At 55.7% G+C, this 20158-nt stretch overlaps 1 protein-coding gene across 1 annotated transcript in view; it reads right to left on the bottom strand.

Annotated features, from left to right (window-relative positions):
• Nucleotides 1-2834: 2834 nt before the first annotated feature.
• Nucleotides 2835-20158, bottom strand: part of LOC128828808 (granulocyte colony-stimulating factor receptor-like) — a 28584-nt gene continuing 11260 nt past the window's right edge. Inside the window, exons 4-17 of the mRNA XM_054013763.1 lie at nt 18081-18428; nt 17287-17407; nt 16623-16804; nt 16063-16214; nt 14850-15030; nt 14095-14177; nt 10223-10445; nt 9474-9767; nt 8677-8778; nt 7930-8076; nt 7702-7842; nt 7064-7160; nt 5814-5895; nt 2835-4401 (exon numbers count right to left, since the gene is read on the bottom strand). Of these exons, the coding sequence (XP_053869738.1) occupies nt 3832-4401; nt 5814-5895; nt 7064-7160; nt 7702-7842; nt 7930-8076; nt 8677-8778; nt 9474-9767; nt 10223-10445; nt 14095-14177; nt 14850-15030; nt 16063-16214; nt 16623-16804; nt 17287-17407; nt 18081-18428 (2723 nt within the window). The 3' untranslated portion in view covers nt 2835-3831. The remainder of the gene's footprint in view (nt 4402-5813; nt 5896-7063; nt 7161-7701; nt 7843-7929; nt 8077-8676; nt 8779-9473; nt 9768-10222; nt 10446-14094; nt 14178-14849; nt 15031-16062; nt 16215-16622; nt 16805-17286; nt 17408-18080; nt 18429-20158) is intronic.

The raw sequence follows: 20158 nt of genomic DNA on the forward strand, positions 1-20158 counted from the left end.
TGTTTTGTTCCCCTGTTTAATTGTTTCCCTGTTTGCTCGGCCTTGTCCCTGCCAAAGGCCTTCACAGCTGAGGTTCCTGGCTCGAAAGCCTGGATTCTTTGCTGTCACACAATGCAGAGCCACAAGGATTGTTGTAACTGGAGGCAACCGTCTGTCCTTTTCCCTCCACGGCAGCACGACCCGCGCTTGGAAGTGTCTCACGCCCGGCCCTGGAGGAAGTGAGTCACTCCTTTGGTTGCATCTTCCCCCCCGACTTTCTTTTCTTTGGGGTTTATAGTTAGGTCTTTTCTAAATAATTCATTTGCATGGGGGGGGGGATTTGTGTTTAAACAAGTGACTCTTGTTTGGTATCAACTACGCTCTGACCTTCCTCTGTTTAGCTAATGGAATTCTTTGCGGTTCGTGAGTTGTGTTACGGCAGCGTTACGAGGCCCCATCCGAGATCGGGGCTGCACAGCCACAGAGCGAGAGACAGTCCCTGCCCCAAAGAGCCGACAATCAAAATAGACAAGACCGACAAAGGGAAAGGAAGCCTTGTTGGCCCCGTTTTACAGATGGGGAAACTGAGGCAGAGAGCGTTGGCCTAGTGTGTTGGCACACAGAATCACACAAACAGAGTAGGGCTGAAAGGGAGCTCAGGCAGTCCATCCTCCCAGCCTGAGGCAGGATTAAGTATGTTTAGACTGCTTCTGACTCATGTTTAATGGCTAAAGGGACCAGCACGTCCGACCCTCTGGCTACTGAATTCATTCACTCCTGTTGAAGTGACTTGCCCAAGGTCACAGAGTCAGCATCAGAGCCAGGGACTGAAGCCAGAGCTCCTGCAGTCCGAGCCGTTACCGTAATCCCAAGACCAGCCCTTCCCTCTAAAGAAGGCCCTGCTCCGCTACTGGCGGGACTGTAACAGGGGCAGCTGCCTCCCACGTACCCCCTTGCGGGCGGGGGTCGCTCTATGGCACCCTGCTCCTGTTTCCCCTCCTCTTTGGGGCCCTTTAAGAATCCACAGCACCGGGGTGGTTCAAACATTCCCCACAAGGCAGGGGTGCCGGAGTCCTGAGCGGGGGCGTGGCCGCAACCAGAAGAGGCGTGGCCTAAATCAGAAGAGGCGGGGCCTTTCAAGATTTAAAGGCCCTGGGGCTCCCCTCCACAGCTGGAGCCCCAGGGCCTTTAAATCACCCTGGAGTGACCAGCTGCAGAGACGGCTGGGAGCCCTGGGGCTCAGGGGAGAATTATAGGGCCCAGGGCTCCGGCTGCCGCGGAGCTCCGGACCCTTTAAATGACTGCGGGAGCCCTGCCGCCGCTACCCCCAGGCCGCAGGGCTCCGGCGCGGATTTAAAGGGCCCGGAGCTCCCTGCAGCGGCTGGAGCCCTTGGCCCTTTAAATCACCCCTGGGGAAGCTGGTCCGGTCCGGCACGCCGTACCGGCTCTTGCCGGCATGTACTGGACCATACCGGCTTACTTTCACCTCTGCCACAAGGGTTCCCCTCATTGAGGCCAGTGAGCCACACGGGCGCTCTAGCCCCCACGCAGTCCAGTGTTTCACTTGATCAACCCAGAAAGTCAGTCCTCGGCCCATCTGGCCTTTACCGTTTCTTCCCTGCTTGGGCAGGGTCTCTGCCAGGCCCCCCTGCCTGGAGACCTAGTGCCTCACATGCCCCCGCAGGACCCTTCTTGCTCCCTGCAGTAGCTGCAGACCTACCTGCCGTTTCCTGGGGTTCCCCTTTAACCGCAGCCGCCTCGGCTCTGTATAAGGGCATTGCCCAATTCCCCAAAGGCAGGATCGTCCTGGGATAAGCTTGGCTTAGCCCCACCTCCCCTTTACAAGGACTGACGCACATTTTCATTCTTCTCAGTCGGGGCAGTTCTGCTTCCTCACTGACGCGCAGGCCTGGGAGACGGGATGCTCCAATTTTAGTCCCAGCTGGGGGACGGTTACACTGCAAAGAACCCCTCCCCCCCCCCCGGCACCAAGGCTCAGAGCCCAGCTTGATTGACTCGTGCAGTGGGGCTAGAAGTAGTGTAGACGTTCCCGCTCGGGCCGCGGCCTGGGTGCTTAAACTCCGCCCTGACTCCTGAGGTTTCAGAGCCCAGGCTCCAGCCCAAGCGGGAATGTCTACCCCTCTCTTTGTAGCCTAAGCCAGAGTCAGTTGACCTGGAGCGGGGGCAGGGGGTGTTCTTTGCAGTGTAGACGTAGCCGATTTGCTGTGTGACCTGGAGCAAGTCACTTAAGCAGAACTGAATGAATTCAGTCTTCAGAGGGTCGAAGCTGACAGCTCATCTCCCCTGGGGCAGCTTCCCGACCCACCATGTGAGAACAAACTAGTCCAAACCTCCCGGTCCCCTGCAGCTCGTATTGTCACGACCACCCGGGCAAGGCGGGTGCAGAACACCCCACGCTCAGCGTTCTCCACCCACACTCACAATTTACAGCATCTTTGCACGGGTGTGAGTGGTGACACAAGCTGCAAGGGAAGGGGGTAACTCCAGGCTCCACTGGGTTTCAAAGGATGCCGCAGAGAGAGGCTTAATCGGAGAGGATGTCTCCGCACCTGGGACCAGCCGCCCACTGTAATTCCTTGTATTGGCATAGACCAAGAGGCCCCAGCCCCTTTGCGCTAGGCGCTGTACTTACATAACCAACACATGCTCCCTGCCCTGCAGCGCTCACAAGGGCAGGAGAGGATGAGACACAACAGGTGTCTATAAACAGCACAAGGTCGCACTGAGAGGATAGTGGGATAAGTAGGAGTACCGGCCTGGCTGAGGGGAGGTCTAAAGTGGGATTTGAAACCCATGGACTCCCAGAAAACAGGAGGGGGGGAAAATGCAAGAGATCGGCTTCCTCTAGCGGTTTAATAACTGGGGGTAAAATTAGTACACGTGCCCCCCCCGCCAAAGATTTTGGTGCTGAGCAAACAGTTACAATAAAACACAATCCAATCCCCATCCAAACCAGACATAACACAGAGCAGCAAACATGCACGGCTTAATTGTTCCATAGCACGTATCTGCACGATGCGCACTCGGTTTTAAATGCAGACTGCACCCCTGGGGCTGGGGGGAGTCAGTAAGTCGTAAGCACCCACAAATAGCAAAGCTCACGAGAAATTCGGCGCAAAAGCTCCATAAAGGAGTCCAGTTGAATCGTGCGCCGGTCAGCAAATGCTCCCCGCCAGTGAGGTTGGCTGGGCTTCCAAGCAAAGCGCTGGCAGTTCAATTGATTGCGGGTTATTGAAGACACAGAATGTATAGAAATAGAGGCGTATCCCTTTAAATAGTTTGTAGGCCCTCCAGGGGCGCTCACCGTGTTCTGTGTTGCCGAACTTGTAGAGCTTGTAGCATGTAGCAAGAGGGATGGGAGGCCTCTAAACACACTGGCAGGACTTTCTAGCTGGACGGTCGCTGTCTCGCTTGACGTCACTGAGCGTGACTCTCCAGAGCAGGACCCAGGCTCCGTAGCCAGGGCCTGGGAGACGCTCAGCTCGGCCGAGGCTCAGGCACAGAGAGCGACACGACACACACGGATCAGCAGGCTGCACTAGCGGGAAAGGATTGGCCCGGGCTGGCTAAGCACGGGGAAATGCCGGCAGAGGCAGGGGAAGAAGAACGCCTCCCTGCGCCCGTGACTATTGCCTGGAGATCCAGGCCAACATGGCTCCTTCCCCGGTATCAATAAAGCTGTGTTTTTACCAGCAGGGCTCTCACTCCCACCCCCAGGGGAACTGGGCTCTGCTTGACGTCCCACCCCTCTGCCTGGTGGGGTGAGACTCCTTATTGCCCTCCCTCATTGGGACGCATGCCCCGGGAGAGGAGGTCTCTCTCCAGAGGCCGTTAGGGCGTCACTGAGCTGAGCGCGCCTGCAGGGTGATCTCCGTTAGGCTGGAGGTCTCCAGATCCCTCCACAACCAGGGTCCTCAGGAGCGGAAATGCCCCCATGGAAGCGGGCCCTCCATCCAGCTGTTGGCTGCATCGCCAGCATGACCCATCCAGGGGCTCACAGGATGGGCTTTGGAAGCAGATCCTCCAGCCAGGCTCCCGGCTGGGACCAGAGCTCTCTGGGCTCTGAGGGGTAGGTTGGGGCCAGGGAGCAGTAGAGCTTGGTGGTGCATCACCGGGATATGCCCAGACGATCACTGTGGAATATTCCACCTTGCTTTGGCGTCTTGCCTGGGAATGGTCTGGGGTGGTCACGTCTCCCTGGAGGAAGATGGTCTGGAGAGGCTGCCTGTATTTATCTCCAGCGCTAGAGGCCTCTGGTGTCCAGGTGCTTTCCAGGAAGGACTTGCACATCATCATCTCCTCCTGCTGGCCACAGATGATTCCCGAGACCCCCCGGAACGGGAAGTCAGGATACCCCACTCTCTGCTCCTTGCTCTGCTCCACTGGGAAGTTCCCCAAGTCCTGCAAGGGAGAGGAGGTTACATGGAGAGCTGAATGAATCATTCATTTTTTTGGTTTGGGGCAGATGCCCCCCCTTCACAGAAAGGAAATGGTTTGGTCTGATTCGAAACTGAATTATTTGGGGTTTTTCTCACTGAAACAAATAAATTCATTTTGGGTCGAACTAAAATGTTCTGTTTGACTCTGAACAATTTCGTCCCCCCCCAGTTTTTTGGGGCAGGTCATTTTGGGGTATTTTTCACCCGCCTTTTAAAAAAAAAAGTTAGCGAAATTTCAAAAGAAAAATGCCGTTTGGAAACAAAAAGCAAAATGGCCAAACTGGTTTAATTCCTCCCCCTTCATTTTGTTTTTCCAGCCGAAACTATCTGCTGAATTCAACCAAAATTCACACGTCATTTCGCTGTCTCCCAAATACATTTTTTCCGTGAATTTACTATCTGCCATAAACATGCCCCCCAGCGCTAGTAATGCGCACAGCAGCTGGTGCCCTATGACTGTGGCAGCCAGCGGGTAAATTACATGTGCCCCTTCCACCCCCCAGTAACATGATGGTGCCAGCCAATGGCATACAAAGGAAGGGCCCAGGGAATGGGTGGCTGGCAAGCAGACTGGGAGCACAGCTGAATTTGGTGCATCCCTGCAGAGAAAACCCAGGCACCTTTCAGACCTTGGGGGGCAGGAGACACATTGCTAAGTTTAAGAGGCTTAGCGCAGTGAGAGAGTAGCGGTGGGGCAGTTAGACGATGGGCATCGTTCCTGGATGCGCAGCACTCTGAGATGTCAAGTCACTGGAAAAGGGTGTTTTCTTGTCCCGTGGAAAGGGTTGGGAGAGTGGCTCGGTGTGACTGGGGACCTGGCAGAGGCCCGGAGATCTCTCAGCCTGGGTTGTCTCTCTCCATTCCACTCCCGCCTTCTCTCTGTGCTCCTTGGAGACATGACCTCCAGCTCTTACGGCACTGGGTGGGGCGGGTGGAGGGAGAAGCTTACAGTCTGCTCCCAGTATAATTGCCGGAGACAGCGACCAATTCCCAGCATAAGGAGCAGGAAACCCTTGGGCAGGGAGGGGGGTAGCGGACAGGTGTAGCCAGCTATTAGCAATCCTCATATTGGCAATTTTCAGTTATTAGCAACATTTGGCTGGGGACAGAGCCTGACCCCCCGGCTTTCACGTTCAAGGGATCTGGATAGTAGCACCTGCCTGGCCACTTACTAACACTATTTTTTGTTAGCGTGCAGCCCTGCAGGCCCCCAGCACCCAGCTCCTTGTGGACTTCCCCAGCACTGCCCCACGCCAGGGACCTTCCTCTGTCTTATTGGCAACTTTCGGTTAATCAGCAACTTCCTGCCGGGAGCAGAGGGGCAGCTAACACACAGCACCCACCATATCTCTGTGCAGAAAAACGTGTACTCACCAGCCACATTTTCTGTGGCAGCCAGCTGGCCAGGTGGCTTTTAGCAGGGTCGGGGACTTGCGGCCACAGGCAGCCCTGTATTCTGTAGAGGACGAGACCCAGCATTGGTACTGAGATGACCACGTCGAGGAGGGAAACGCCTCTCTCTACGTTCTTGCGACTAGCATGGTCTCCCCAGGGACTGGGGGCTCCTTAACTAAGGCCCTGACACTGGATCCGGCGGTACCAGACTAGGGGGCTGGTCCAGCGCTCATTGAAATCAACAGTCTGAGCTTTGCCGATCATGTCTGCATGGCCTAGGGATGCCTACGGCATTGACTAACCTCCCCAAGTCCTGTCCCAGGATGCACCGGGCTCAGGGTGAAGGATTCTGGGAATGGACTCGCTTTGGTTGCCCCAAAGCTCTCGCAGGAGTCCTGAAGGGAATGCTAAGCTCCCAGGGACGCTACGTGTTTTAAAGGGAAAGATGAAGGCCCTTTCGTAGGTAGGAAAAGAACTGGGAGTCCACATTTCTACCGGAGCACTTCCCATCCCAGAGGGCTCGGCAAACTCTGCCCAGAAATTCCTGCCCCTACCACTCAGATGCAGATCTCTGGGCGTGGCAACCTGCCGCGAGGGGACGAATCCCGCCCTGGCTGGGAGATGGGCAGGGTGGGACCTCGTCAGTCTCTTCCAGCTCTGACGTCTAGGATGCTGCCAGTCCCCTCTAGGGGAACGAGGCGGGTTTTTAACGGCACCTGGCGCCCCTATCCTGCCGCTCGGGACAAGGAGCGGAGAGGAATGTTGTGTCCAGCTAGAGCTGCAGGAACAATCGGGAGGCGGAAGGGGACGTAGGACACCAGGGCTAAAATCTCCTTGGCAGGAAGTGCCATTCGCGGCGGAAAGCCCTCCAGGGGTTGAGTGTAAATTCTCATCAACAGGACAGATCCTGCGTTGCACTCCCTACCGCCATGCTGGGGGACAGGGCTTAGGGCTGTCTCAGCATGACGCGCATCCTTCGCTGAGTTACCCATCACCCTCCCCAGCCCCAGGCTGACTCAGCAATGTGGTAGGGGGCGCTCTCTTCTCAAACGCCACTTCCTTGCAGTATAGAACTTAGGTGTTCCTTGGTGGTCCTCCATACAAGTACTAACCAGACCTGACCCTCCTTAGCTTACAGGATCCAACGGGGGGTGGGGGGGACACGACACATCACCCTCACCCACTGACACTCAGAAGAGTGGCCGGGATGGGATCACAAACATACGTACAGGGGGTGCTTGAGGACGCAGGCCAGAGCGGCCGTGATGAGCAGGACGACTAGCCCCACGCACAGGGAGGACAGCAACAGTTCGACCTTCCCATCGTCTGGAAAGAAAGCAGGGAAAGGCTTTAGGTGCAAAGCCACTGGGGACCCACGAGCAAGAGCCCTTGGGAGCCTAGGCTGCAGCCCCCCAGCTGGCACTAGGGGTTTGCCCAGGGACAGCCCAAGACCTACAGCAGCCCACAGGGACTGTCTCCCATTCGCCGCTGCCCCGCATGATCCTTTGCGCCCGTGCAAGGCGGGTGTAAGATGGGACCATTCTGGCCGGGGAGCCCTTGGCCCTGGCGTATAGGGCCATGCAAGGCAGCGGAGACACAGGCCTTGTGAATGTATCTGACGCAAAACAGAGAGACCGATCTCAAGCCTTAGGAAGCCTGGAAACTCTGGCTTATGGGGAGATGCTCACCCCAAGGGGGAGAGGACCAGTAGCTTGGTTGGAGCAGGTGTTGGTAGGAATCCATCCTACTCTGGCCAAGGGACAGGCTAGATGTGCCCAAGCGGGTCTCTGCCATCTCATTTCAGTGCCCGCTGAACCCCCAGCACCCCCAGGCCAGGGCATAGCGCCCAGTTCTCTACTTTCCTCACCAAGGCTTCTGGTTCTGATGGAGAGGACAGAGCCCTGCGTGCTTCCCCCGTCGTTGCTGATGGAGATGCCCACCCTCACCACGGAGTCAGGAGCCAGGCCCGCGATGAGATAGCGACGGACGGAGCCGTTCACCACCACGGCTGTAAGACAGGAGATGCCGCTGTTCAGACCCAGCGGGTGAGCCCAGGCCCGGCCAGCATGGAGCACAAAGCCAGTTGGTGCCTTACCCTGGGGGTCTTTTCCCTGCTCCTCGTAGGAGATGGTGTAGTTCCGGATGAAGCCGCCTTGCTCCTCCAATGGGACCTCCTCCCACTGCACCTCCACCTGGGATGGCCAGACACGGGTGGGATGCAGAGTTGGGGCACGGAATGGAGCTGCAACCACAGAGGGGGTGGCGAGGAAAGGGTTAACCAGCCCCATCCCAGGCACCCAAAGCGGAGGTCCCCTCTCCCTTCATTCACAGCTGTGTATTTTAGGCTGTTCATCAGAAGGATTTCAAAGCCTGCCACAAATATTAACCCTTTCCATCCCACCCCACAACTCCATTAATGCCCATTTTACAGGTGGGGAAATGGAGGCCTAGAGCAGCAATGTGACCTGTCCAAGGCCATGCAGCAGGTCAGTAGCAGAGCTGGGAATAGAACCCAGGAGTCCTGCCCTAACCACTAGGCCCCACTCCCTCCTCCTTTCAGGAATGAAGGCTTCCGCACCAACAGAAACCAGAAGTCCTCAACTCCAAGTCTCCTAGGAGCTCCCCGAACCACCCTCTGGTTTCAGGGAGAGAGGGGAAGATATGAGCTCGCCAGGAGACACAACGGTCTCTGCTAATCTTCCTACCAGACTAATGCTTCCCCAGCAAAGCCACTGGCACTCTTCAGTGGCCCCTTTCCCACATCGCGGGCTGGAGCGCTGCCAGGTTTCTCCTAGGGGTGGAAGGGATCTGGCTGCGTCTGCCCCAAACACTCGGCACTTACCGATCTGCTTGGAGTAAGCACTTGTAGAGCCTGCAGCCCGGACGGCTCCGTCGCTCAGGGCAAAGAGCGTCAGGCTGTAGAGATATCCCGGCTCAATTGCCTCTGCGGGGACATGACAGGGACAAGCGATGGTGCAACCTCCCGTCTCTTCCGCATCACAGCCCCAGGGGACGTGCACCCGAAAGCATACCCTCCCTGCTTCCCGCTGCAGTCCCCTTTGGGGTGGGAGGCTGCAGGAGAGCGTTGGGGCAAGGTGGGTCCAAACAAACAAACGGACATTTCTCTAAGCGGGAGCACATCTGACAAGACGACTCAACCCACATGCTTCAGGGTATCCACTGATCACCATACAGGATCAGGAAGGAATCAACCCCCCGCTCCATGCCTATGAAGCCCTCAGCATCACCTATCATTGGACTTGCCTGTTCCCTGCTGGTAATTCCTATACTCCCACCTTGCCTGGCTATCCAACCTCACACCCAGCCTGGGGGATGTGGGCTGATGACAGGGTTTGAACGTGGGACCTGCAGTACTAAAAGCCTGAGCCCATAACCCCGGAGCTAGAGGAGTAACTCTGCAAGCTAGGAGCAGTAGTAGGTTCTTATCCTCCTCAGTTACTAGAGGAGGACAAAGACCCACCTCTCGTTGGCTCAGTGCCGTGTGCACTGAGAGCGCCCTGCAGGGGCTTGTTCACAACACTAGGTCTGATGTGAAGTCCTAACTAGGAACGTGGAGGGGGTCCTGCTTCAGTTTCCCCCCTCCCCTCCCCCCGCTCTGTCGCTTCTGTAATCACTCACCTGCCAGGACCGCCCTGCTGATGTTCCCCAGCTCGTAGCGCCAGCTGCTGTTCTGCCCCCGGTTCTCAGACGCCCGGCCCCACTCGAAGACATAGGCTGCTGCGGCGAAGCCAGGGGGATCCCACTGCAGGAGGAGGCTGCGGTCGCTCGCCGGAGAGACCAGGAGTGGCAGCAACGGCGGCACTGAAAGGAGCCCAGGGATAGTGGAGAGGGAGGCACGCCCAGGGCTGGGCTTTGGGTACCCACGTTGCCGTGGGGGAAGGACAGTTTGCCTCTCTCCCCCCAGACCCTGTGCTGAAGGGGAACTCAGGTCAGGTGGTGCAATGCCTCCCTTGTGGTCCCTCTGCCTGGGCGGGGAGAGATGGAGCCAACAGGGTCCCTGGGGGCTCCCAAGCATTCGTTGTGCTGTGGGGCCGTGCTGTGCACACATGCTCCAAGAGGGCAGTGCACTAGTGGGGCTCCCCATTGTATCACCCCATTGCCGGGGGTGCAGCTCAGACTTCCCCAGCCGGGATCCCATTATGGGCTTCGCCCCCCTGTGGGAACCCAATGCCGCAGTGCTCCCGTCTGGTTGGGAGCCGCCCTCACATAGTGATAAGTGCCCGATCCCCCTCACCCCGCCTGGCACAGAACTCCTCCCACGTCCCCCTGCAGAACCAAGGGCCAGCCAGGCCACCACTCCACCCTGCTGAGCTCTGCCTTGGGAGTGAGACCCGTGCTTGGGGCGCAGAGATCAGGCTGGGCCTAACCTGCTTGGGCCTGCACCGCCGGGATCAACAGCTTGCTAGCGGGGGACTCGCCCACGGAATTGCTGGCGGTGAGGAAGAAGGTGTGCTCCTCGGAGGCCGGCAGCTCCAGAGCGCACTGCAGGGAGCGGGTGAGGCATGCCAGCAGGACAGCCGGCTGCCCCCTTCGCTGCCAGCGGAGACTGTAGGTCAGGATCCTGCCGTTGGCTTCCTTTGGCTGCAGGGGCTGTGAGGGAGAAAGCAACGTCATGCCGAGCCTCACGGCAGTGCAGGACTTAGACAGGGGGAGACGGGGATGGCTGAGCTCTCCTGCTAGGACTGGACTGAAAGAAGGACACAGTAGAACTGACTGAGAATTGACTTTCCCCCACCATGAAACATGTTTTCATTAAATAACCCTCTTGATTCTCAGATTCTCGATGAAAAGCTGCAAGCTAGGAGCAGTAGTAGGTTTTTTTGGACAAAAATGGAAAAATTTTGCAAAAATGCCCATTTTAATCAAGGAAAACCCTTTTTTCTGGGAACAACAAACCAACCAATCCCAAACAAAACAGTCTGATATTTCATTGCCCAGCAGCTCCAACATCATTGCAAACAGGGAATCATCAAGCGGGTGCGTTTCTAGTGGGGTCCTGCAGGGATCAGTCCTTGGCCCGACGCTATTTAAACATGTTTGTCGATGACCTGGCCGAGAACATAAAATCATCACTGATGAAGTTTGCAGCTGACTCTAGGACTGGGGGCGTATTCAGTAATGAAGAGGGCAGATCACTGACACTGAACAATCTAGATCGGTCGGTAAGCAGGGCGCAAGCAAACAATATATGTTTTAATACGGCTGCACGTAAACGTGGACACCTAGGAACAAAGGATGTTGGCCCTATTTACCACACGGGGGCTCTCTCCTGGGGAGCAGGGACTCTGAAAGAGACTGAGGTCATGGACAATAACTGGCTGAACTGAGCTAATGAGACCCTTGGATGCATAAACAGGGGAATCTCGAATAGGAGCAGAGAGGCGGTTTTACCTCTGTATTGGCACTGGTGCGACCGCTGCGGGAACAGTGTGGCCAATTCTGGATTCCACAATTGAAGAAGGATAAATCCGAGCGGGTTCAGCGAAGAACCACAAGAATGATTAAAGGATAAGAAAACCTGCCTGATAGCAACTGAGCTCCTTGAGTCTATCTAGTTAGCTTAACAAAGAAGGGCTGACTTGATCACAGGCTATAAATAGCTACACAGGGAACAGATATTTGACGAGCCCATTATCAACCTAGCAGACACAAGTATAATCAGATTCGATGGCTCCAAGTTGAAGCTAGACAGATTCAGACTGAACATAAGGTGTAAATGTTTAACGGTGAGGTTAATTAACCACTGGAACAATTACCAAGGGTCATGGGGCATTCTCCATCAGTGACAATTTTTAAATCAAGGGAAGATTTTTTTTTTAAGATGGGGTCTAGTTCAAACAGGAATTATTTTGGGGCAGTTCTCATAAGAACATAAGAGCGGCCATACTGGGTCAGACCAAAGGTCCATCTAGCCCAGTGTCCTGTCTTCCGACAGTGGCCAATGCCCCAGAGGGAATGAACAGAATAGGTACTCATCAAGTGATCCATCCCCTGTTGTCCATTCCCAGCTTCTGGCAAACAGAGGCTAGGGACACCATCCCTGCCCGTCCTGGCTAATAGCCATTAATGGACCTATACTCCAAGAATTTATCTAATACTTTTTTGAACCCTGTTATAGTCTTGGCCTTCACAACATCCTCTGGCAAGGAGTTCCACAGGTCGACTGTGCATTGTGTGAAAAAAATACTTCCTTTTGTTTGTTTTAAACCTGCGGTCTATTAATTTCATTTCTCTGGCCTGGGCCATGAAAGAGGTCAGACTAGATGATCACAACAGTCCCTGCTGGCCTTGGAATCTAAGAATCGAATACACAGAAAACATAGGAGAGAAAGAACAGGTGAGTGTTAGAGAGAACCAGAGAGTGTGAGTGAGAGAACGTGAGCAAGTTCAGGAGAGAACAAGGGACCAAGACAGACCAATAGAAAGTGTGATTGAGGAGGAGATGGAAAGTCCGAGGGACTCAGAGAGAGAATCAGCTATGCTGATGGAACAGTCTGCATCCTATGGAACAGTCTGCATCAGGGCAATGGCCCCTCACAGTACGTCTACACTGCACACGAAGCCCAGAGTCTGACTCAGGTTTGAGCCCAAGCTCCTCTTTTGTCCACACACAAAATCAGTCTGACTCGAGTCCGCAAGCAACTCAGGATCTGGGTCCTAGAACCCTGCTGGGGACAGGTTGGGTGAGAGCACAAGTCCTGCTGTGACTCAGGTTCAAGCCCTGTCATTTTGCAGTGTGGACACAGCTCAACCCACAGACCTGAGTCAGAAGGGCTGCATAGTGGAGCGTGGACAGGTTAAGCACGGCTGTGAGACCTGGGTCCAGCAACCGTAAAGCCAGGTTTACAACGCAGCGCGGACGCTGACGTCCACAAGCTTGGGTGACACAGAGACACAGGCTTAGTCTGCAGTGTAGCCACACCATGCTGCGTCAGTACTGTGTCACCAATGCGCCTGTTTGCATAATGCTTGAAGGGACAGGAGATAGCCACAGGTCCAGGCTGGGACTGCTGCTGGTGGAGAAATATCGGCTGAACGTTTTTCCTCCGGTCGGAAAATGTCAATTTGTTGAAACCGAAACTTTTCAGTAGGAAGGTTCAACGAACCCTTCAGTCAAAACCAGAGAAAGAGAGAGAATGCGAGTGACTAGCCAATGGACTGGCTGCCTTCTTCAGGGGGAGGGATAGCTCAGTGGTTTGAGCATTGGTCTGCTAAACCCAGGGTTATGAGCTCAATCCTTGAGGGGGCCATTTAGGGATTCGGGGCAAAAATATGTCTGGGATTGGTCCTGCTTTGAGCAGAGGGTTGGACTAGATGACCTCCTGAGGTCCCTTCCAACCCCAATATTCTATGATTAGGGCCAGGAGAGTTGCCCTACGAGTCATCTCTAAGTAACAAGTGCCTGGTCCCCCTCACCTATGGGGTTGTTAGGTGCCCACTCCAGAATAGCTAATTGGTTAGGGCCCTCACCTGGGAGATGTGACCCAACTCAGGCAGAGCAGGGGCTATCGTGGGTGGGGGTCTCTCATGAAAAGTTTCAAAAGGTCGTGGCTTAGTTCTGATGTGGAATGAAATCAAAATTTCAAAACCTCATTTTTTATTTTTATTTTTTTAAACAAAACCCGGAATTCTTGTTTTCCACCCAGCCCTAGCTGGGACACCAGCCCACATACAGCCCAGCTCCTAAATCCTTTCCCAACCCTTCCCCGGGGCAAACAAGGAACGGTTCGGGAATGTAAAGGCTAAATGTGACCTGGATGGTCCTCTCTCTCTTGGGGCTGGCCTGGTTGCATTTGCAGAGCTTGGTCTCCGAGTTCTATCCCTTGGGGCTTGTTCCTGGTTCTGATGGCTACTCGTGTCTGGGAAGGGATCTCCCTTTGGGAATAGTTCTCCGCTCATGCCGGCATGAATCAGGAGCAGCTCTGCTTCAAATCAGAGTGAAACGAGCGAGAGGAGAAGTCAGGCCCATTGATGTCAGTATGGCTTTGCCAGCAGAATGACACCTTAGACCCAGCCCTAACAGCTGGGGATTCTCAGTCAGGGGCCCTGGGGCAGATGGTTCCTGTTTTATAATTGTACTTCATGTTCTTTTCTTTGATCCCTAAGTGCTGCAGAGGCAAGCACATGGAGTCAGGCCTGGAGTCACCCATGACACGTGCAATGCAGGACTAACCCAATTCTTTATCCCAGCCCCTTCCCAGGTGGTGCGTCTGGCCTGGATCCTTGCTTGGCCCCCTACCTTCCACATCAGAATGATCTCACTCCTCCCGTCAGAGTCGGGCGTGGCTATTTTCCTCCAAAGAGCCGGCCCTCTGGACGGGGCTAAGCGGTGGCCGTGGGCAGGCGAGGGCAATGCGGGAGATGCAAAGGAGAGAAATGAAATCATTGAGAGAGGGTTCTGCAGGGAGGGAGCTGAGAGCAGAGGGTATAGATTGCTCTGTGCTGCTACCTGGGGGAGACCGTACCAGACCCACCCCCCCACCCTCGTAACCATCAGTGACAGGGGAGTTTGTTTAACCCTTCGTGGTGAATATAATTTGTATTATAGGAGCACTCAGCTAGGATCTGCACAGCCCCACAGAGACACACTCCCTGCCTTGAGGAGTGGATGGTCGAAGATGGCACCCACACGGTGGCGGGAAGGGGTGCAACATACAAGCCGAGAGAGATCGGGGTGATAGCAGGCAGGTGGCTTGGGCATGCTAGCCAAGTGCTGGCACAATCAGGGTTACCCATAGGGCACGAGGAGGAGACCCATGGGAGAGGCCTCAGGGCAGAGGGGGGCTGGTGCTCCTGAAATTTGGGTCTGAGGTGGGTGGGGGTGGATGGTCCGGCCAGCCTTTTCTATCCCCCTCCCTGTCCATGCTGTCCCAGCTCATGGCCTGTCTACTGGAGACAGGAGGGAGGAGGAGGACAGGACCTGCCATGGCAGGATGGGCAGCAGCCTTGGGGTGAAGGCAGGAGAGAGGTGGAGAGGTGAGCATGTCTCCCTACCCGCGGGCAGAGTCCTCACAAATTGCTCGTGGCTCCAGGCGCTCCAGGAGGGGCCCCCGTCGCTCCAGGGGAAGGTGTCGCTCCGGTACAGCGCTCGCACCTGGATAGAGTAGCTGGTGAACGGCGAGACGCCACAGACGTCCTTCGATGCGGGCGCGTTCTCTGCGGCTGTGACATCCACCTTCACGGGGGGTGGGACAGGGTCCCTTTTAGCACTTCTCTTTGCAGCTCGCCCCGATTGTGCCCTAAAGCACCGATCTGCTGTGCAGAGCGGGCAGCGGAGGGGCTCTCCACCTCAGATCAAACCAGCTAGTGTCTCTTCATGCTGGGCTCTCTCCTCCCCAATAACCCCAGCCAGCCCAGGGGCATGACGGGGGACCAGCTTCCCTGTGACACAGGAACCGGGTTCAGCAGAAACCAGCTCTGTCCTCACAGGACACTTGAGAGAAGCAGAGGGACTTGAGCCAATGTGACGGCCGCCATCTTGTCTGACACACCGGGGACTGAACCAGGGGCCTCCAGAGCGAAATGGAGGAGCTGCTACAGCTTGAGCGAAAGAGTTAAACCTCCCTAAGCAGGCCTGTAACAGGCTCATTCCTCTGTGGGTCAGCCACTGGGGGGTGGATTTGTGAAACAAGCACCAGTGAGTTACACAAGCACCCCCCAGTTTAAACAGGAGGTGGGTAAATGCAGGGGTATTTCAGCGAGGGTCTCCTTGCCTTTGGAACTCGCCTCCCCTCTCTCGATCTCGCCGAGCCCAGACATACTGAGCCTATGAGACTTCTGGGCCAGCCCCTTAGCTGGTGTACGTTAGCCTCGCTCTGCCGAGAGCGGTGGAGCTGCTGATTGAGAGCTGAGGACGTGCCGGGTTTCTTCTGGGTGGGGAGAGCTGAGCAGAAGGTGCGGGGGGTGGGAAGCCTTCATTTGGGGTAGGGGGTGAAACTAAAGATGTCGCATTTTGGCCGTTGGGCCAACTGTTTCAAGCGTATGGATTTGTTCTCAGGAAGTGTCACACGCGTGCCCAAGAGCTCTGGGCCAGGGGCATGGATTAGATGGACGAACACATAGCTAGGTAACTGCATGGTTAGGAGGGAGAGAGAGATGGCGAAGCCAACCAGCATCCCTAACACCGCCCCCGTCCCCAGAAGGGGGGATACATCTATGAAACAGGTGTCAGTCCTGTTACTAACTCCTCCCACCAACAGCCACCCACCTGCGTCCAGGATGCCCCGTCCACGTCGCGGTACCGGATCTCATACCGCGCGTCCGTCACACGCAGCAGCTCCTCGTTGGGCTGCCGCCACGCCAGGTGGAAGCAGTCGCTCCTGTCCGCCGTGGCGCTGACCTCGGGCGGGCTCAGCTTCACTGGGAAAAGAAAGCCACAAGCGTGGGCAGCATTTCTGCACGCCCCTCCCCCAACGCCCAGAGACAAGCAGCCACACTCAGCCCCCTCTCAGAAGCACAGAGGGGGAGGCAACAGGCCCAAGGGCACATGGAGAATCAGTGGCAGAGCCGGGACCAGCTCCCGGATCTTCTGAAGAAGAGCCCAGTGCCATCCACCCGGCCACGTCACAGGAAAGGTCAGTCTCACGACACCTCCAGCTCTGCCCAGAAATACACCTGTGCTAAGCTTTGCTCGCTCCGTTTGGCTGGCCCAACAAGTTCGGAACCAAATTGAAACCCCCCACCTGTGATTCTAGTCCAGCAGACACACCTGCCCTGGCTCGGTTTGTGTCAGTGCCACTGTTCTTCTCCCCCGCAAGCGGGTCTTACCAATGCTCATTCCGTGCATGCACTTGTCTGCGGCGCTGGCCCGGCCCAGCAGATTCACGGCCGTTAGCCTCACTTGGAAAGAGGCAAAGAGGTTCTCCACAGGGATGGTGCAGGAAGGGCTCTCTCGGCTGGAGACGCACGTCCCGGCATCTCTGAACTTCCAGAGGCAGCGCCCTGCTTCTCTGAGAGGGAGAGAGCCCAGGTTAGCAGCTGCCGGGTCCAGGAACACGGGTGGCGGGAGCCCAAACCCCACCCTTGCCCCTGCTAGCATCGGACAGCTCTAAAAATGGAGGTCAGGGGGAGGAGGGAGAAAATCAATAACTATATCTACAGTTTACAGCAGGGGTTCTCAAACTTTTGCATTGCGGACCCCTTTCACATAGCAAGCCTCTGAGTGTGACCCCCCCCCTTATAAATTAAAAACACGTTTTAATATATTTAACACCTTTATAAATGCTGGAGGCAAAGCGGGGTTTGGGGTGGAGGCTGACAGCTCGTGACCCCCCATGTAATAACCTCGCGACCCCCGGAGGGGTCCCGACCCCCAGTTTGAGAACCCCTGGTTTACAGGGACAGTCCCTTTTAATCGTGAGGTGTTGGGATGTCAGTCCTCCCCCACTCCCTCCCCTGCCCCCTCACACTTACGGCCAGGTGGAGAACTCACTCAGTGATGTGGAGGGTGTATGTGGTTGGAAGGTAGGTCTCCGGCCCAGGGTCCCAGTAGCAGGTGATGTTCCCCCCCCAGAAGCTGACGCAATGTTCCACCTGCAGATCTCCTGGCGGGACTTCAGAACGAGACGAGAAAGAGCAGATCCAGGGTCCGGTGCTGGAGGGGACGGCGCTGACTGCAGGGGGCTGATCCCAGAGCACCCTCAGAGCTGGGCGCGAACTGGATTTTCCGTTTCATGGGAAGCTCCATGGCTTCCATCCCCCCCCCCCTCCCCCATTCCAAAATGGAACGAAAACAAAGGGAAACCTGACACCTCTAATGAAATCCCAGAAAACGCGAGTTTGGGGTCCATCAAAACATTTCACTCTGATCTCAACTTGCGCGTGTTAGAACAACAAACATGACACTGAAAACTTGAAACTCAGCATGGTTTGGACATGGCAAATTGAAACGTCGCATCCCGAAAAGGCACCGGAACAGAGCACTGATCTCCCCCGCCCCGAAATTCCATCGAAATCGACGTTTCCCCAGAACGTTTCGCTTTTGATGACTCATCGTTTTCCGGCGGAAAAAACCGTTTGGCTGGAAAAATTCCAACCAGCCCCGCCCATGACTGCAGCACAAGCCAATGGGCTTGGCAGGGGCTCAGGGCCCTCCCCCCCCAACTGCCCCCAATGGGAGCCAAGCACCCTCCGGGCTTTCCAGGATGGGCCCTTATCCAGCCCTCGTGAAGGTCAAGCCTAGAGCACCTCCTCCCCTAGCCAGGGAGCTAAGGGAACTGCACCCACCTCCAGCCTGGTACTCGGCCAGACCCAGCAGGTGCAGACTGCTCCGGTGAGGCAGGTAACAGCTCAGCTCCCCACGGGGCCGCTCTGCCCGGAGAACGGTGACCACGGTGACTGTGCCGTTTCCCGCAATGCTCTGGTTCAGTGGCAGCTGCCTAGTCTCTCCGTTCAATCTCCAGACAATATCGCCCGGGCGGGCATGGCCGATCTGCAGGCAGCCGGGGTCGAGGGTGCAGGAGGCCGTCAATGGGGTGCCGAGACAGGCTACTGTGGGGTGCAGACTAAGCATGCCACAGCTGGGCTGCGGAGTAGGGACTCTGCTGCCAGGACCAGGCCTCGGGCTGTTCGCTCCTGGGGAGAGATGCAGGACAGCTCAAAACGGGGGAGCTGGGGTCTCTCTCAAGCAGACGCACTTTGTCTGTGGGTCCTCTGACCCCGAGGAGCCAGAATGTGCCCATCTTGGGCTTTGTTCTTGGCTAAGTTTAGCTTCCATCCCTGTTTCTAGGATGCTGAACTTGCAGTGACAGGCTGCCTGGAGCCCCAAATCAGTGAGGATACGCTCACTGCTTGCCCTGACCAATGCACTCACCAGCCCTTATTAAACCTAGAACCAGATAAGCCGGTAGGTTTCCCGATTACCATTGTTGATTTAAGCTAGGACCACAACTGTACTGGGACAGGAGGTGAAACTGACGGGGTATATTCTGCTCCCTGCAACAGGTTTCCAGGATAGGGGAACGGTCTGTGCCACAGTTTTCCCCCTCTGTAAAGTCCACATTATAAAACACTCATCTCTAGGTATGCCCACGGAAACCCTCCTCCCCGCTGATCTGAAACCGTCTGTTCACCACTCAGAAGCGGACGGTCTGCAAGTGTCAAAAGCTTGTTTCCAATCTGTGGTTTTTTTCACCTTGCTCTTGGAAAGCTTCCTTGAAATCCCATTTTTGCAAAACATTTCGATAAAATGGCATTTCCGAGTGAAAACCGCTTCCCTGAAAAGTTTTTATTAAACAGTGGGGACAGAGAAGTTAGGAGATGCAGTACCCGCTTGTGGGCACTAGGTAGAGTCGGGGGAAAGAATCCAGAGAGGCCCTCAATGAGCTGTTTTGGTGAATGTGCTTCATTACGGCTCTCGTTAAATCCGAGCAGCTGCTTACTCCAACCAAAGTACAAGGACCTGCTTTGAGAACCCACCACTTTCAAGATGGCATTTGTCCAGGTGGAGGCAGCTTATGGTCTGTAACAGGGGTTCTCAACCTCTCTCTTTCTGAGGCCCTCCCGACACGCTATAAAACTCCACGGCCCACCTGTGCCACAACAGCTTGTTTTCTGCATATAAAAGCCAGACCCGGTGTTAAGGGGGTAGCAAGCAGGGTAATTGCCCAGGGCCCCAAACCACAGCGGGCACCGAGAAGCTACGTTTCTCAGGCTTCTGCTTCAGCCCCACGTGGCAGGGCTCCGGGCTTCAGCCCTATGCTGTGGGGCTTTGACTTTCTGCCCTGGGCCCGAGACAGTCTAACGCTGGTCCTGTTTGGCAGCCCCCCTGAAACCTGCTCGCGACCCCCCAGCGGGCCCCGGACCCCTGCTTGAGAACCACTGACCTAAAAGCTGGTGAAATCATGTCCACACCCTTGCTCAAAAATGCTACATCTTGTTTTGCTTTGATCATTCCATAGGTGCTGGAACTAGGGGTGCTGCAGCCCCACCCCCCATCTTGAAGCGGTTTCCATCATATGCAGGGTTTACAGTTTGTAGGGTGACCAGACAGAAATGTGAAAAATCGGGACAGGGGGTGGGGGATTATAGGAGCCTATATAAGAAAAAGACCCAAAAATCGGGATTGTCCCTATAAAATCGGGACATCTGGTCACCTTAACAGTTTGGTTCAATGGCTCCCAGCACCCCCGCTACACACATTGTTCCAGTCCCCCTGCACAAAGCATCAGCCACCCATTTGCAACAGCAAAGAGTCAGGCAAATTTGCATCCCACTTTGCATGTGCCTGGCCTGGGGAAGGCAGAGAGCAGAAGGCTGGACCGAGGACACATGGTCAAACCTTTAATAACAGCGCTGCCATGTCA

Source organism: Malaclemys terrapin, chromosome 24 (assembly GCF_027887155.1).
Source record: "Malaclemys terrapin pileata isolate rMalTer1 chromosome 24, rMalTer1.hap1, whole genome shotgun sequence".
Lineage (NCBI taxonomy): Eukaryota > Metazoa > Chordata > Testudines > Emydidae > Malaclemys > Malaclemys terrapin.